The sequence below is a fragment of the Acomys minous genome (assembly GCF_964271855.1).
Source record: "Acomys minous genome assembly, chromosome: 5".
NCBI classification, from domain to species: Eukaryota; Metazoa; Chordata; class Mammalia; order Rodentia; family Muridae; genus Acomys; species Acomys minous.
Genome location: NC_140494.1, coordinates 23,654,552 through 23,674,394, shown reverse-complemented (window position 1 = coordinate 23,674,394; position 19,843 = coordinate 23,654,552). Strand labels below are relative to the sequence as shown.

General features: G+C 38.6%; 1 protein-coding gene across 1 annotated transcript in view; it reads right to left on the bottom strand.

Moving 5' to 3' along the window:
* Positions 1 to 19,843, bottom strand: part of GPR158 (G protein-coupled receptor 158) — a 343,663-nt gene that overhangs the window by 160,534 nt on the left and 163,286 nt on the right. Inside the window, exon 4 of the mRNA XM_084782153.1 lies at positions 8,194 to 8,417. Coding sequence (XP_084638279.1) covers positions 8,194 to 8,417 — 224 coding nt within the window. The remainder of the gene's footprint in view (positions 1 to 8,193; positions 8,418 to 19,843) is intronic.

Sequence of the window (19,843 nt, the reverse complement as noted above, 5' to 3'; positions counted from 1 at the left end):
AGTATGCAGCACTTGGGACAGTGGTTCAGCACTTGAGAGAGTGGGTTCCACAACCTTGATGAGGCAGTAAAATGAAGCTGGCTCTGAAGACATGGGTACAAGTGAGGGCAGGAGAGCAGGAGAACTGGCCCTGTCATATTAATGGTGGCATTGGGTGGTCTAGCCAGAGCAGTGCTTGAGAGCTTATCCTGTTGGTGTGGATAAGGAAAAGACAGTGCACTGACCAGTTCAGCAACCACCCAGGCCCAGATCCAGGGCTCCAAATTGGCCCAGCACAAACCCAGTATCATCTGCAAACAGTGGGAATCTATGAAAGAGCCAGACGTGCTCATCCAAAGCTGCAGGATCTCCATAATACAGGGCAACAGCCAGATAACCAGAAAAATCTGATGAGGATCCAATATCGATGGTGTCACAGAAGCCAGAGACCTCGAACCAGACCAAATGACTCAGTGCAATGAACATTTGCAAGTGGAGATGTGTTATCAGAGGGATAGACTGTGGGACACAGTGACATGCTACAGTTTCCACGGTGAGATGTTTTCCATGCTTTGTGAGTCTTACTGCTGTTTATTTATTGGTGTGTTGTATTTTGGTGGAGAGTGAAAGGCAGATCTGAGTGGACAGGTATATGGGCAGGACTGGGGTGCATGATGTGAAACACACAAAATATCAACAAAAAGTTAAAACAAAAAAAAAGTAAAACCCTTTTTAAAAGCTAGTTATTATTTGAAAGGCCAGCCAGGCCAAAAGACAAAATAAAACAAAAAAAAATAAAAAACAACTAGAGTCTATGACTTTAATCACTTATCTCTAACACCTTGCCATGCCTCCAACAAACTTTATAGCATATTCACACACACACACTCACACACACACACGTACAAACACACACACACGTACAAACACACACACACGTACAAACACACACCCACACACCCATACACACCCACACACCCACACACACACACACACACACACACACACACACACACACACACGTACACACACAGTGTCTATGCGTATGCATATGTTATGAAACATTCTCTTACACATCATTCTCTATTTGATTGTGAACATGTTACCATCAAGCCAGTTCCCGAATCATCTTTCTAAAACTATCTAGATATTCATGAATCCATAGCCAATGTTAATCTCTGAACATGGACATGCACTGCTTTATAATTCTGCAGTTTTTTATTTACAAAACGCTTGATAAGCCTTAAAAATGGAGAAGCCCCTAGGAATTTGTAAATAATACGAGCGATTTATCTCTCACAATATATTTCAACTAACAAGCAGTTTGGTATATTAGTGCATTAAATTTTAAAAAGCTATTTTTAGCATACTTAATAAGCAACCGGCTTTATAAATAAACATTACTAAGTACAAATGTCTCAAGAGAACCTGTTAATGGGGTTTTGGTAATCACTAAGAATTTTATATATCTCTTAAGGCATATGCAAATATGTTATAAACACTTTTCTTGTGCTTCATAACTCATGGTTAGTATTGCTGCCACCAGGTGGGGTATGAGGTTTTTTAAATAATATTTTTTTCTTAAGAAGCACACGAAGAAAGAGACTCTTTTGGATAAGCTATTTTTACTCTTTTCATAATGTTCACCTGGCCATCAGTCTGATACACACATACACAAACACACAAACTATTGTACCTTCTTCTCTTAGGTTAAAGCATAAAGTATATACAAACACAACTGAGTTGAGGCAAGGAAAGACTTGGTTTGTTTAGCTCATTAGTATGCATGTAGCAGGAAGTGGGCATAAAGTTACACAGGACATGTAAACTTTGCTGGGACAGAAGGGAACGACTGAAAAATAATGCACATATTTAGACTGCTGTATATCAAATGGCTTTGTAAACACATGAGTGACAGCATACATGTTTACAGAATAATTAAGAGACAGAGCATACTATAAGCCAAACAAATGAGCATAAACCCCAGATTCTCCAAGCTTCTACCAGCTTCTTCATCATTCATACTTAGATTCATCTAAACATGAAGTGAGGACAATATCTCATTTAAACTGGCTTCAAGTCATTCACTATCAAATTATATCATTGTGGTTTTATCACACCCTGATTTGGCCTTCTGCATTGTATTTACCACCAGCCCCACACCAACTCCCTAAGGGTAAAGATCTCACTTGCCCTGTTTTTACTGTATTCCAAATATGGGTAATCCCAAGCTCTCTGTAGATATTAGGAAGATAAACTATGAATGGAAGGAAGGAAAATAAAGGCAGGAAATGGGGGATTATGAGAGAAAAATAGGAGAGAGAGAAGGCTAAACACTAGGCTGTGCTGAAACACGCTGTCTAGGAATTGGAAGGCCAGCAGTGGCCGGCTGTGTGCAGAAATGATGCTGTGCTCATAGTAACATTTTATCCATAGTTAATCTTTTTGACAGGATCAGAAGATACACATTACATACATGTGGGGGGTGTTAATATATTTTAAAACCTTTGTGCACATATATGACTTTTAGGGAAGATTTCTAATAGTTTACTGAAAATATTCTTAATTTTTAAGCTACACCAAATTTCAGGCAAAGGTTCTATGGGTTCTATAATTGTCACCAATGATTGCCAGCTCAGAGGAGCATGTTCATAAAAATACAATTCTTTCCACTTGAATTTTGTTGTTATTTTTGGGGTCTTTTGTGTGTGGTTTGGTTTGGTTGTTTGAGGCAGGGTTTCTTTGTGTAGCCTTGCCTGTCCTGAACTCATTATGTAGACCAGGCTGGCCTCCCCTCCATTTGAATTTTGTAACTATTCATGAAAATAAAAATACATATTTTATGTAATAGTTATGTTTCTCGTAGTATTCTTATACTCGTTATACTGGCTAGGGATTGTTTTTCTTTTTCTTTTCTTTCTTTCTTCTTCTTCTTCTTTTTTTTTTCTTTTTTTTCTTTTCTTGTACCTAAAAGGTGTGTTTCGGTTTGATTAGATTGAGGGGGATATTTTTAGATTAAGGTAATAATGCTTTATTGTTATATATGTTTCAAATAATTTTTTGAACTTTTTTAATGTTGTGCATATATAAAGAGCCTGGTCAGTAGTAAACATAGCTTTAAGGAAAGGTGAGTTACAAATGCTCCCATGTGAACCTCTGGATTTGGGCTAAGGGACTAAGCTCCACCCAAAGCACGCCAGGAGCACACGTTGTGAGGGTCTATGGAACTCGTGATTTCTGAGCAGGAATGTGGGTAGCATTACAGTTGCCCTATAACATGAATGTGGGTAGTTTGACAGTCACACTATAATATGAAGGTCTTTTATGCCACTCATGTGCTCAGGGTGGTTAGAATGATCAAGTTTCAGAGATTGTACAACAACAAAAAAGATATCTATATCTCCCCATATTTATAAAGAGAGCTAAAAATCATGTCATATTAAAACACTTTAATTTCCAAACCAATAAGTAGAATCATTAATTATGTCAATTAATTTCTAATTAAAAAAAAAACTTTTATGGGAATGAGGCAAATATCAACCACCATATACTCACTTTTTAAAATGAACTATTTCTTTCTCTGTTATACCAGAAGCAGACCTTACTGAAAGTAAATCTTACAGAAAGTAAGTCTAGTGGAAGCCACTCTTCTTTCCAGTGCATCGTATTCCTCTGTAACCTTCACTCAGAAGCAAATCCTACGCGGATGTAGCATTACTAAGCTGTAACCATACTCTGTGTGGAATATCTAATATGAAAATATGTTACTTGTCACAATATTTGATAAAAATTAAGAAATAATTGAATAATATTTAAAAATTAAGATCTTTTTAAAAACTGTTCTAATGTTGCTATTGCTTCAGAAGAATTCACTGGTTTCAAAATCAGTCATGCTTTAGTGACATTGAATCTTTAAGCAAGGATATGGACACAGATGTCTGTATTGTTTCCCCGAGTGTTTCTGTCTAGTAAGAATTCATTAACTCTTTAGGATCCTATCCTGTAAGCCTTACCCAGGAATAGACTGTAATCTCATTCATGTCATTTAAAAGAATAAGATGTTAAAAAACAGTTGTTGATCCCTGACTGCTAGATATTTGCTACAGAATTGTGGAGAGCTGTTCTTTTGTGGTTTTGAATTTGATCTGGGTTAATCTTGTTCAAATGAATGTACTTGGAAGCAGAGAGGAGGACAGTCTGTCTGGTCTGTGCTCTGGCCTGTCTTAGGTCTCTAACTTTGACTACCTGTTATTTCAGTTGAAGGCAGAGCTATCACCACCACACTGATTTGGCCTGTGCTTGCTGTGATAGAGCTAACAGGCTCCTTAATGTGGTCACATCTGTTAATTCACAAAAGCAGTCCACTTTAAATAAAAGAAGCTCAGGTTCCAAGATGCTCCATGTCTAATGCCCCTTAAAAAATATTGCACATACACAGACAACTAAGACATAACTTTTGGTGTAAATGATGAAAGTCTAAGATTCCCAAGCTGGTACCAAAGGCAGCAGGGAAAAAAGAAGGTGTCTCTGTAAGCCTGCATCTCCCTTGCTTTCTCAGGAGAGCTCCTGCAGCTAAAATGGTGTGTCTCAGGGTCTGGGTCTGCTTACCTATGACATCATTCTAGTTCTTAAAAAAAAAAAAAAAAAAGATTTCTCTTTCCAAATGGAAACTAGGAAAGTAGCAGACATATTTATTCAAATATTATGAACTTTTATGTTGTTTCTCTGAGAACTAATACCATAAACAGCATGTGTCTGGACTCTAAATATTCTCAATGACTTAACAATTGATAACCAGGAAGGAGCTCCAAAGCTCTCACTGAGAAAGAAAAAATGGTTTAAAGTAAACATTCCTAGGAAAAGAACAATAACATAAATAGGTAAATAACCCTTACTTTAGTTTAATTGTACACTTAATAACTCCTTTCAGACAAAAAACCATGTAGAAGTATTTGTACAGTAATGGAGCTGCAGCCAATCAGCATGTGAATAAGCATGCAGCTCAGGTGTGCGCTGCACAGCTGGGCCTGCACTTTCTAACCCGTATTCTTTTCAACTATGTGGATCCACAGGTGAGCAACATATATTAATTGCTAATATTGCAAAGGTCTTAAAATATAATAACGAAATATCAGTGCCTAGTTGAGGTCAATTCTACATGGATTGAAGAACTGTCCCGTTTCTGATTCTGGAGGTAAGTTATATATAAATGCTTTTGCAATTCTGGAATGTTGTTATCACTCTGGAAGAAGCCGTAATCTCATTACTGGTCACTTCGCCATAATCTCATTACTGGTCACTCCCCATTCTTCTCTTCTTGTTGCCCCTGGCAACCACTAACCTACTTCTGGGCTCAATGAATTGGCTTATTCTGGTATTTTTGATTAACAGAATCTTGCGACATATTTTCTTGTATAGTTATTTTCCCACTTAGCACCTTCAAGTTTCATTCATATCACTCCACGTGTCAATATATAATCCTTTTCATTGACAAATAGTATTCTATTGTATGGAAACACCATGTCTTAGTTATCCACTTGTATTAACTGATAAGCATCTGGGTGGCTTTCACATTTGCACTTCTGTGCAGATGTGCATTAGTGGGACTGCAATACTGGAGTCATGTTATACAACATTTTTACATTTTGTAGTGATTACCAAGGTACTTCCCAATCTGGGTACACTATCTTGCATCTGCAATAGAAATAAATGGGGGCTTTTCAACTTCACTTGCTTAATAGAATTCTTCAAATATTTTACCTAATTTAATGGGTATTATGGACACAGTTTGTATTGGCTTATCATACATCTTTTTTTTTTTTTTTAGTTTTTTTTAGTTTTTTTCCAAGACATGGTTTCTCTTGCAGCCTTGGCTGTCCTGGACTTGCTTTGTAGACCAGGCAGGTCTCAAACTCAGAGATATTTGCCTGCCTCTGCCTCCCTGAGTGCTGGGAGTACAGGCATGCACCGCTGTGCTCAGATTCATACTTCTATGAAGAAATGTTTATTCAGATCCTCTCTCCATTTTAAAGTTAATTTTGTCTTTTTATTCTTCATTTATGATAATTCCTTATATATTTTAGATACTGTGTATTTTTCAGTTTTCATGAAGCACAAATTCATCAGTTTATTCTTCTGTCATTTATGGGCTTTATGCCATACCCTTAAAAAGTCAAGTAACCCAAGGCCATGAAAACCTGTACCTGTGTTTTTATCTGAGAAAAGACTCTCAGCCATGGCTCTTCCATTTATGTTTATGTTACACTTTGGGTCAGTGTCTGGGTATGATGTATCAGCCCCACTTCAAACAGGAGGAAACCAGTCAAAGAGCCATTGAAATGGGATTTAATTCTAAGCAATATGACTGAGAATTGTTTTGCAACAGTTATATTACAACAGAATTTTTTTCTTTTTTCAAATAGATGAAATTGGTAAAATGGACATAATTTGTTCTTTTAATTATCAGAAATAGAAGATACAATGAGAAATACCTAAATAAAGTGTTAGTGTTGCCCCATTGGGTTTCTTTACTGTGAGAAGAAATGTTGCCAAGACACACAAAATGCTGGAAGAGTAATTCCAGAGTCCCCACTATATACATATGAAATCTCTACACTGGGAATGTAGCATTACTTTTATAGCTAATCCAGTTTGGTAAGAGAAGTCACCGGAGAAAATGCCAGCAAGCATTTCCCTCCTCCGCAAGGTCTGTGTTCCTTGACTTTATGAACTAAAGCCCCTTTTCATTTGTCTCATTGTACAAAAACTGATTTCAAAATGTAATCATCTTCAAACAGATAACATTCAAGAAATTCATCAAAATTATGTGTAAAGATATGCATTCTCAAGGCAGCCCTGTAAACAAAAAGGCTCTGGCCAGTTGCTGCCCGTTTCCTGTGAAGGTCTGGGGAAATCTGAAAGGTTAATAACTGTGTAAAATAACATTAACATGGATTAAGACATTGGTCTAGCCAGAACTATCTAGAGCAAGCTTCTCAGTACCCAATGATGCATTCAACCCAACATTCATCACTGACTCATTTAACACAGCAATCATTAATGATTAAAATAAATTAAAATTCATAAAGAGTTATGGTATCCACTGAGTAATGAATATATAACATCAGAGAGATTTTAGAGCAGTTTATTAAATAGACCTTTCAATTCAGACTCTGCTACTGAGTTGCTTTTTTAAAATGTTACCCAGCAATTCCAGCCTACTATTTTATTATACATAAAAGCAACACAGTTTGTGCAAGAGGAAGATGAGTACTAGTTAAATGAGAGGAAATTGCATGTTTGCATTTTCTTTCTGACTCAAGGCTTGGTTTTCAACTGTGTTGTCTGCTAGTAAAAGTAACTAATAACATCTATAACATTAGTGTAATGGATACAATTACTTGGAATCTTAACTATGCCTTTAAAAAATATTAACTAGTGGCGTTGTAGCAGATTTCATCCAGAAAGGCCTCTTTTCTTTTTAGGTTTCTAGTGGAGACACATATTTTCAAAAAATGTCTATAATCTATAGCAATCTGCACAATTTTGCAAAGATGAAGAGGTCATTTGAATCCAGGAAGGACAGAAATGTATTGTCTTTTCTAGTCTCAGGAAGGATTTACTGAAAAGCAACAGAAACAAACATTCTAACACAACACTCACTTCTTGTGACTGATTTTTGACTACTGGAGAGAGCACCCCAGAAAACTCTGCCCTGGGTGTTTTAGCATTTCTGTCATCCTTAGACAACAATGCAAAGCCACATATAAGGTCCTAAGTAGTTATTCTCAGAGTATAATGTGCTAAAAAGGATAGGTTAGTCCTTAGCATCTTTATATAATACTAAGAGAAATAAAACAAAACATAAATACAACAGGGCTTTCTAGACATGAAAAAAAATGCTCTATGGAGGTAGCAGAAATTCTTCTGGAGAGCAAAGAAGAAAGTCCTCCAGCACAGGGGAGCATTAGACCTCCAGGATAAACAGAAAGAGCATTCTATAAAAAGAAGTACTGACTCAAAATACCATTAAACCCTCTTTTCTTGGGAAGGTAATGAATATGATTTTCACACTCTCATCCAATCACATTATAGGGAGAGAAAAGCCTGCTTCCTAGAACAGTAACAGGAATTTGGAAATCCTGCTTCCTTAGAGAGAGAGAAGCAATTGCTCTTAGTGAAAATAAAGGCCACAACCGAGATACCTGGGTTTACCTTTGCTTTGCGAAAGTGGTAGACCACCAGCATGCTGACGAAGTCCAACAGCATACACAGAGCTTGGAAGGAGATGATAGCAAGTCGCAGGTACTGGTCCTCCTGGACAGAGCATGGGCGGTCATCAGCACAGAAGGGGCAGCCTTCCCTGCAGGGCAAGCAGACGTGGGCTTCTTCTGACACATCCTTTGTGCTTCCTGAAAAATGGTGATCTGGACCCCTTCCTGAAAATTCCAAATAAAACCACAATGTCATTTGTGCCTCCATGGTAAGTGAGAGAGAAGAGAGATGGGCACTTGTCATTCCTTTTTCTATTAATTATAGATTTTTCATCAGATTCCCCTGCTAAGAGCTAGAGTTACTTTGCTTTTGGACTCAAAACTCTTTTGATTCCTTTGATTTAAAATTTTTCATTCAGAGTAATTGAGAAAAATAGAAAAAAAATAGAAACAAAAGTGTCTCATGGGCAGGGAACAGTCTGCCAAGTCTTTGATGACATCTTCTCCCGCTTATGGCTGCTGATACTCCCTAATGCACGGGGCTGACACACTTGTTAAAGAAGTAATAAGAGGAAGAATGGGAAAGCAGATGTGTTTGATGTATCAAATAAATGGACTCATCATTTTTGGAACTTCTTGACACAAATGACGAAGAATCTAAAAAGTGAGACTACTATAACTTTTCCTTAATTCAGCAGGGCTCTCACTTACCAAGTTCACTCAGTCTAAATTACATAAAACAGTGCTTAGACAATGGTTGTTCGGTGTGTAATTACCTAACCATGCTTCGTCCTTTAGACTCAATCCATACAACCCTTCACATAATCCCCACTTGACACGTCACAAGACATCTCTGTGCAGTTTGGCTACTCTTCCCATTGTTGATCTGAGTAATTCTAGATTTGTCTGCCAAGCTTAAGTTTGCACTGAAGCCCAGTACCCACCATTATCAATTGTTGACTGGAGTGAAAAACACTGGCAAGAAACAAACCATAACAGTGTTAGAGAAGGAACAACAGAAAGCTCTGGAAGTCGATTGAGGAATTTGAAGAGAGAGAAAAGCCCTTGACAAGTGAAATATTTAGGTGTTGCAACAGAAAACTAGAATCTACTAGAAAATGTCTGAATTCTTTGAAATATGACGACCTACCAAGACTATCATAACCAAGGATTTTAAACTTAGGTAACCCTCAAGATGACACCTTCCAAGCTAGTGCTAACTGAAAATAAGCTACCAAGGCTTACAGACTAGATGTATAAGAGAGAATATTACTTCAGTACATAAGGACATAAGCATGTAAGGAAAGTCAATAGGACTAAGAATGGTATGAAATGGACTTTGATTCTCAACACAGGCAAGATTTTGTTGCAGTTGAAGTCAGAAAAAGAGCCTCTGGAGGTTTAAGAGTGACGTGGGAGATGAAAGATTTGCAGACCCTGGCCGGGGGAGCAGCTCAATGCCTCGTTCAGCCATCATCAGAGAACCTTCCTCCCACAGCACATGGGAACAAATATAGCAACTCACAGCCAGACAGTATGCACAGAATGAGAGACTTTGGAATACTTATACCTATACTGGATGTCTCCATCAAATCTCTTCCCTCAGAATTCAGGAAACCCTGGAGGTAGAAAAAATGTAAGAGCCAGAGGGAAAGGCACCAAGGAAGCCAGGGCCTATAAATCAACATGATCAAAGCACATATGAACTCACGGAGACAGGCAGCATGCACAGGGCCTGCCCAGGCTTGCACTAGATGGGGTCCTAGAGCTGAAAGAAGTGGACACAGGCCTCCACCCTTTCCCCCAGAAGATATCACCAATAGATTACCACTTGCAAATGAAAATTTAGTTTCCTCCAAGGGAGCCTCACTGGAAAAACAAACTACTTCTAAGGGGAGGCTGCATGCCCAGCAGCACATGTCATCAGAAAATGAGCTTGACACCCTCTTTGGAGGTTCCTTGTCTCATCATACCATGCCAGGTACACAGGGGGAGGTAATCCCCCTCAGGAATAGTCATAGGGGAGGGGAATAAGGGAAAAATGGGAGGGAGGGAAGAATGGGAGGATACAAGGGATGGGGTAACCATTGAGATGTAACAAGAATAAATTAATAAAAAATTTAAAAATATATATAATACCATGCCAGGGCTTTTAAAATTAATTTTATATCATTTTATTCTTATCTTCATATATATATACATGTATGTATGTATATGTGTACATATATATGTATATATGTATATATTCTCTTTTTACCCTACAGGTCCTTTGGGTATATATGATGGCTTCCAGTTTAGTGCTTATCTGGGATTCCTGAGTGTGTGACCAAGTGGATTTCTAGGTCTATATCTGTTTCTTGTGTCTTTTCTTGGGTTCTTTTCCTTCTGATTGTTTTGTCTGCAGATGTGTTAGTTTTTATCATATCATATGTCATATCACATCGCATCATGTCATATCACATCACATCATGCCATTACCCTTTGGAAGCTTGTGTGTTTTCTATTGAGACAGAAAGGGGGTGGATCCAGATGGGAGGGAAGGTGGGAAGGACATGAGAGGAGCAGAGGGGCAGAAACCATAATCGGGATACATTATATGAGAAAAAAGGAAGGAAAAGACTTATAGCAACAAAGAGGAACTGTGCAGTCAGGCAGAGCACAGTCAAGAGCACGGCTGAAGAAATCAGCTCTGCAAACATTTCCCATTCCTTCTACCAGTGAAAGAGCTCAAGGGGAAGATTCTCAAATTTTGTTTTGCAGAGATGTTCGTTAAGGGCTAAAGCATTTTGGAGTAAAGATAAAAGTAAATATATAAATAAACCAATCTCATGAAGTCTGTTATATGTCAGCAAAGCAAACATGTGTTGAAAGGTGAGGGCAAGTTTATATATATTTTTTCAGAATAGAAAAGATTCATATATACATATAGATCTTTATTCATCTATCAATAAAAACTAGGTTGATTCTAATTCCTTGCTATAATGGATACAGTGTTGATCAATATGATGGTGCAAATATCTTTAATGTAGGGTATGAAGTTATCTAAATATATGCCCAAGAGTGAAATACTTGGGTCCTATAGTACATCTATTTTTAATTTTTGAGAAATCTGCAAACTGATCTCCATATGACTTCATTAATTTGCACCATCAGCAACAGTAAAGATGGATTTCATTCTCTCCACATCCTTTCCAACACTGGTTATAAGATTTCTTGATGACAGCTATTGAGACTGGGGTGAAGTGGTATCTCAAAGCAGTTTTAATTTCCATTTCCCGGATGGCTAAGTACATTTAACACTTTCAAAAATAGTTATTGGCCATTGATGTTTCCTTTTGAAAACTGCTTATTCAGTTCATTTTCCCATTTGTTAACTGACAGTTTTTATTCTCTTGGTGTTTAATCTGTGCAGTTGTTTGTTAGTCCTGGATATTAGCCCCTTACCTGAAGTGTGGCTAGTAAAGATTTTCTCCCATCCTCCGGCTGTCTGTGTGTTCTGCTCAGTGTTTCCCTTGCTGTACAGAAATGTGCTTTCATGTAGTTCTACCTGCTGATACCTGGGGGGTTAGTTCCCAGGTTACTGGCGCTCTGTTCAAAAGTTCCTGCCTACCCTGATGTCTCAAAGGGTTTCTCCTACGTTTTCTTCTAAAAGTTTCAGTGTTTCAGGTTCTAAAGTAGAGTCTTTGATCCATTTGGGAAAGGTTTTTATGGAAGACAAAAGATAAGAATCTCCTGTCATCCTCCTGCAGATAGAAGTCCAGTTTTATCTGTACCATCTGTGGAGCAGGTTATCTTTTTCCAATGTTATGTTTTTCTCTCTTTCGTCAAAACTCAGGTGTGCATAGCTTTGTTTATTTCTGGCTTCTCTATTCTACCCCATTGGTCTACCTGTCTATTTTTATAACAGTGCCAAGCTTCTTTACCCATAAAGCCCTGTAGTGTAATTTGAGATCCAGTGTTGTAATACCCCCAGCATTTTTCTTACTCTTTGGGATTGCTTTGACCATTCATGGTCTCCTGTGGTTCTGAATTCTAATAGTGTTTTCCCTAAACCTGTAAAATATGACATCAGAATTTTGATAAGTAACGGATGGGATTAATTCTGCAAATCAATCTTGGTAGTGTAGTAATTTTCACAATATTAATTCTGCCAATCCAGGAGTGTTGGGGTTCTTTGCATCATCTGAGGTTTCCTTGGTCTTGAACACTCTGCTATAGACGCTGTCCTAATTAGGATTTCTATTGCCTCAATGAAAACACATGACCATGGAGCAATTTTGGGAAGAAGCTTACACTTCCAGATCATAATCTACTTTTGGAGAAAATCAGAACAGGAACCCAAGCTGATCCAGAACCTGGAGGCAAGAGCTGATGCAGAGGCCATGGAGGGGTGTGGCTTACTGGCCTCTTTCCCACAGCTTGCTCAGCCTGCTTTCTTATAGAAACCAGGACCACCAGCCCAAATTGACCTCACCCACAATGGTTGGTCCCTGCCCCAGTGATCAGTGATGGAGAAAATGCCTACAGCTTGATCTCTTTTGTCTTATTTTTTTTTTCTCCAGAGCTGAGGACTGAATCCAGGACCTTGCGGTTACTAAGCAAGCACTCTACCACTGAGCTAAATCCCCAACTCCCCCTACAGCTAGATCTCATGAAAACATTTCCTCAGTAAGGCTCCTTCCTCTCTGATTACTCTAGCTTATGTCAAGTTGACACACAAAACCATCCAGTACTGGGTCTTTCACTTTTTTAGTTAGGTCTCTTCCTAAATACTTAATTTTTAGTTGTTTTGCATGAGATTTTTTTCCCTAATCTCTTTTTCTTGAAAGTACACTGTTGGTATAATTGACAACTACTGTTTTTTACATTGATACTGGACCCTCCTACTTTTCTGTAGGTGTTTATTACATCCAAGAGCTCTCTAGTAGACTCAAGTAGGGTCTTTCAAGTAAAGAATTATGTTGTCTTCAAAGAGAGATCACTTTATTTTTTCCTTTCCTATTTTATTTCCTTCATGTTTTTCTCTTGTTGAGTTAGTATAGCTAAGACTTAAGAACTAAAGGGAGAGTGGGCATCACTGCCTAGTTTTTTACTTTAGAGGAAATGCTCTCAGCTCACCTCCATTTTATATAATGTTGACTATAGGCTTATTGTATAGAGTCTCTATTATTCTGAGGTATAGTCCATCTATTCCTAAATTCTCCATAGCTTTATCATGAATACAAGTTGAAATTTTTAAATATCTTTGCAGTGTCAATTAAAATAATTATGTAGATTCTATCCTTAAATTTACTTATATAGTATAAGGGGACTTTTAAGGCAGAATTCTGGAAATATTAAGACAGAAGTATGATGCAGTATAGTTTATTGGCTTACTTGAAAGAAGAACCAGCATAAGATAGTAAGAGCTACCACGGTAGTTTCATGTAGTGTTGTGATTTTCTACAATAACAACACAGTGCTGAGAGGACACCGTAGATGCAAGAGAATATGGAGGATTGAACAGTGAGACTGTTTAAGGCTTTTATTTCTATGTGATTAAGAAATGTACTCCAAGGATCTGAGCTCTGGCCTGGCCTTCATAGTACCAGAACGTGCAGTTCAAGCTTCCAGGAAGCGAAGCATCCAGTGGTCCTGCCAAGCTGTGATGCCTGTGAACCGCAATGGTGACCAGCATGGCATAATAGCCCTAAGGATGCAGCCGTGGCATGTGAATACCCGGTGGTAACCAGCAGCTCTCTAATTAGATTCAAGGCCTGCTCTAACAAAAAGGAGATTATTCTTTGTAGTAGAAACATAGCGAAGTACTTGGGGCTAGCGAAGTCACAGGTCTTGTAAAACCTACAACTACCACTTTTGCAAACCAGCATAAACACTAACTATATTCTTATATCCACAGATGAGTATGTGTCTCTCTCCTTATCAAAGAAACATCTCTTTGCAATAGCTGAGACCATTGCAGAAAAATACAACTGATCAATCAAACTGCAGAGAACAAATGACCGTGTGGTGCCCAGTTCCAACTCTGTAAGACAGCTCCTGCATCTAAGGCTCAGGAATCTGCAAAAGATGGAGCAGAAAGATTGTAGGTGAAGAAGGACAGGAAGTTTGCTGTGAGGCTGCTAGAAAGCTGCACCCATAATGCCACATCAACATGACTGCCTAAATAAGAAACACCCATAGACACGCTAACATGGAAAGAGAAAATCTCATGGAGCCTCAACCCTAGACAAAGAACTGCAGACAACCAGGAAACACTCAAAGTTGGAGAGCTGGTCTTCTGTTCATTCTTTGTTCTGTAGATTATAACTCAACTCCCGGAGGGTGAGATGCTCTACTTATGTGCTGATCAAAGTTCCACCTGAACTCCATTTTCCTCCTCATATAATACTCAGATGGTAAGGTATTTATGAATACAGAAATGGTAATAATTATATACAAGGCTATCAGTGAAACCCCAAATCACTCTATAATACCTGATACTATAATAAATTGTATTGATCAGAAGACTATTCCAGTATTCACGGATAAATATTTTTTTAGAAAATAGATAATCATGCTTAATTCCTTTATGCTAAAGAAAAACTAAAGATAAGGTCAAAGAAGGCAAAGTGATGTCATTCAAGATCTTCTTTCACAATTTTCTGAACATCATTCATTTATCACAAATTTTTAGGTCAACTCCTAGGTATGTATCCAAAGGCAACGAAGGCATGATACAATGGAAATACCAATGAATTCACATTTATTGTGGTGCTATTGAAATCTTAAGAGACCAGGCTAGGCCTCCACCAGCCGAATGGATAAATAAAATGTGGCCTACATGGATAGATAAAAAAAGATCATCACAAGCTAGACTCAGTAAGGCATGTGTTACATGCTCTCTCTTATACATGGAGGCAGTGAGAAGTGAAAACTGATGAAGTAAAGTAGGAGAAAGAGAAACAGGGATGAAGGGTCCAGGGTCGATCAAAGGGATGAGAAAGAGACAGTGGATTTGAATAATGGATATATGTATAGAAATGTCACAGAGAGAGCCCACAGATAAGCAAACTAAATGAGTTCATTAAAAAGATATTCATATGCATACAAAATCGCAAGATTCGCTAAGGAAACATATTGTTTTTAAGCAATGAAAATCAAATCTTTAAAAAGTACCTAAGACAATGCTTTACATGCTCAGTGTCTTCTGTAGGACACAAAGGACAGTTAATCATATAGTCCCCCAAAATTCATCAACTTTGGCTAGCGTGCTCTATCTGGGACTAGGAAATATGCCCAGTTTGTTCAAGTCATGTGACTGTCAACAGATAACAGTGCACTCATTGTTAGAAGGTGGGTGAGTACTTAAGTTTGTGATCTTTTAGTGTTCTGCATTCTGAGAACAGAGGTCAGGATTCATGTATCCTTCTACATTCAACACCCAGTGTGAGATGTTTACACACGCTGGACACTCAGTAAATGCTTACTAATGATGGAAGTGCTCTCTCAAGAGAGTGATTTAACTGATCACTCAGAGTGCCATTCTTCCTAATCTCAAACCACGTACATCTAGGAATATATTCAAATAATATTCTTCTAGATGCTAGTCACAAACTATAAAAATGCATCAGGAATATATTACTACAGATGACTTTGGTACTTGTAAGCAAATATGTGCAAACCATGCTGGTGCTATTTGACTTGAGGATCTCTGCTCCTCTGTGCACAGAATGCCAATGTGCTGTGGTGAGGCTTAGACTCCCTTGAGGATGGGACTTGAAACTTCAAAATAAAATGGGTAGATTCTAAAGTAAAAAGGCAAATACAGAGCCATGAAAACTATAGAAAGGTGTTTTGGGAGAAGGTTATTGTTACATTCATAGGACATTTGGAGAATATAAAATATTCACCTCTAAGCAAGCCTGTCAAAGCAAACTGTCAGTGTGAGAACAGTGTGCAACCTATTTGCTAATTTTAATTTTGTTACCTTGACAACAGAAGAACATTGAACCACTAGAAATGTATGTATTTCATATATACATAAATATCTGTATGCATGTATTGCTGATACAGACTAATAAACATATAAGTCCTAGACTAATAAGCAAAACATAATACATTTCTTCAATGTGGTTATTATCATGCTAGTCAAAGTGACATCAGATGTGATACCCAGAGGAAACTTCCCACCCTAAAGCCATAGCCATGAAATAGGCCCAAGGCTTCAAGAAACCTGCGCTACTCCATCCCCAGGGGAATTTCAGAAAGCCCCCACCCCATCACACAACCTAGAGCCCAGAGTTACAACACAGTCTGACTAAGCTCTTATGCTGCAGCCAGAGTGCAGAAAGAGCAGATCTGACTTTTCTACCACCCTGCAGTTTCAAAAACAGTTTGAAATCCTGCAAAGCAGTTTCTGGAACCAGCAAAGCCACGTGCTCCCTCCCCCACCTTTGACAACAAAGGCTGTTCTCACACACCACAGTGCGTTCTATTGGACACTCAGTTACTGAGCCAGGATTGAAGACACCAACTTCTCAAACCAAAAAAAGTCTGCTTTTGCTGTTTTGAGGCAAACTGAGTCTGTTATTTTCTTCTGCTGACTTTGTTCTCACAACACCAAGTTTTCAGAATGGCCGTAGAAATAGGCTCAGTGCAGAAACTGCAAACTGGGAAGAAGTTAGCAAACTATAAACTTTGGAAGGTACTTTTTAAATTTAAATTTTTTATACATTCCAAAGTTTCTTCAGTAAGTATGTAGCATTTTTGTCATAAAATATTTTAATATTATGACCTTTTGAATCTTGAGAGATGGATTATTCCGTATGTAAATTGCTCACTTGGCAAGCACAAAGACCTACGTTCATATCTTCAGCACCCATATAAAAGTCAAGCATGGTGGTATATGCCTGTAACCCCACTGCTAGGAACTTGAGGAGTGGAGTGAGACATGGGGATCCAAGGGACTTACTGTGCAAAGTGCCAAGTTCCTGACTCAGTAAAAGACCTTGTCTCACAAAGGTGGACAGCAATGGAGGAGACACCCTTGTCAACCTCTGTCTTCCACATTTGCATGTACAAGCACATGTGTGCATACACATACATACACAAATACACACCATACATTCAGCACACCACACCCACATAAAGCACTTACCACACATACAATACACCAGACATGTATCACATTCACACCACACATACACCACACATGTTTATCCATATGTACATGATCACACACACACACACACACACACACACACACACACACACACACACACACTTTCATTATACACAGTAAGTTGACTTTGTCTATTGAAATTCTGTCCTAAGCACAAAGAACTGGTAAATCTACCACTGCTAAAAATCCTTGAAAAACCATCCTCTAAACTGATAATGTTCTGAATCTCAGATTTCAGTAAGTTTTAATCATGTTATAATTTAACTTTCACACAAAAATTACTTCAAAGTAATTTCATATATTTTTACCTAGAGACACACGTGATTTACATCCTTATAATCTCATAATGGAAGTTCAAGGTGTTATTTGTTATGTCTTCTTAGAGGCTCATGGTTTTTCCAATGTAAGCAATACATCTTTATACAGAAAGAGGAAGCAACTAGGAAAATAGAAAGTGAAAATCAAAAGTGATTACAAGATGCAGGGAAAATGGTCGCTGAAGTATTTGTAAACAAGCCTACGGATATTCTGCCTAACGCAATGAGCTGCTGTGGGAACTACTGGTTGTTGTGCTTATTTGAGAAACAACTGTGAACATAAGTAACAGAACCCTAAACAGCAGAGTACTAAAGTAAAATAACATGACAATAAGATAGATGGATTGGGAGGAGGACATGACCGTGTACACTTTCAGGCAGTGGGCAAGCAGGCAGGTGTTTGTATTCTGGAGATGCCTCAGAACATAGAATCACAGGACATAGTGACTTGAAAACCTCTGAGGACGGGAAATCTGCTCTTGTGCTGCGAGGTGGAACAGACACCAGCTCAAGGGGACAATCGTGGGCGAAGTAGGAAAAAGAAAGAGAGTGCAAACTTCCAAATAACATTGACAGAACCACTTTTGAGCATTCTGAGTACTGACCACTATGGTTAGACTGTTGTTATTTGTTACCTTATTTTTATCCTCATAAAATTCTCATAAAGCAAGTGATATTATCACATTTTACATACCATGTAAATGGCTAAATAATGTGGCCAAGCTCACAAGTCAAGTAAATCTTTGAGGTAGGACTCAAACCTAGTATCTATCCCAAAGGCCATGTGCTTAATTGTCATCTGACATTACATAGAAGTTCACAGCTCCTATTAGTGACAAGAGCTATCGTGCATGGATGAAAATGTACCCAAACAGTTGATAGCACGGCCAGAGAGCCGCAAAGTAAGCACTTGTCTACAGTGGCCCTGGCACCACTGGTCGAGCTGGATCTGATCTAAAAGCCATTTTCCTGTGGCCTGGTTTGCATATCTCCAGAAAACACTATGCAAGGTGCCAAGGGTGGGAAGCAATTAAGCCCAGTTCTACCCAGCTGCAACACCTATGAGCCGTGACAATTAACAGGGTGGCAAGATATGCATTAAAAGTGCAATAAATTGCACTCACACATTGGCGACAACCAAGAGCTGCTCTAAATTAGCTTAAGGCCCACTCAACGGGAGGGGGCTAATGCCTGGCAATGGAAACCTACCTCCTTGCTGAGACTAGTGAAAACACAGACCTTACAAAAGACTCTACTACCATCATATTGCTAGATCATAATCCTTTACTACTACGTTATAAAGCTTATTATTATAGTCATATGTAAACGCACCTAGCAGCCCTCATCAAAGAAGCCTTTCCTTATAAAACAAGAGGCTCAGCTCAGAGGACCTGCCCTTTGCATCACTTAGCATTCCTGCATTTTGCCTTAAAACAGAACAAAACAAAACAAAAACAAAAACCTTCCCTCCCCCCCCCCCCCCCCCCGAGCATCTCGTTTTATAGGCTCTAAATGCTTTTTTGTCTGTCTCCTGTACCATGTGCTTTCCGATAGCAGTAGCACTTGAGAGGATTAAGCGCAGATCGTCATCGTCAGCTGCAGGTCATTGGTAACTTGGGATTTATTTGGAAGGAAGTATAAACTGAAGTCGATCCAAGTGACAAGAAGTTCATCCAAAAAGCTGGTAGCACCATCTACGCAAAACAGAGATGTTGCTGAAGATGGAGTCCATACTAAGGTGGGTAAATTTGGGGATGGGGAGGCGGGAGAACATTGCGTGCTTGCATTTCAACGACCCGGAAGGGAGCAGCCTGGATCTGAGCAGACAGCTGTACATCAGGACCTGTTTTTTTTTCCTGAAATCCTGCCATCTCCAGGTGTCAGCTCCTATTAGCTCACACAACTACCGATTTCCAAAGAGATGCATGAAGCCAGGTCTCAGGGCTGTCAGCTTTATTTCAAATCACATCCTTTGGACACACCATGGGAGGTGTTCACACAGCCCTGTCTGCTGTGTGCTTACATCTAAATAAAGCTTCTAAAAAAAAAAAGCTTCTTTATCACTTCACATTTTGAAGGGTTTTTTTAAACACATTTGCATTTTCTCCAAGAGATCAGGACCACATTATAGCTCTCCTCTGAAGAGAGCACATAGGCTGTGTGTGGAAATG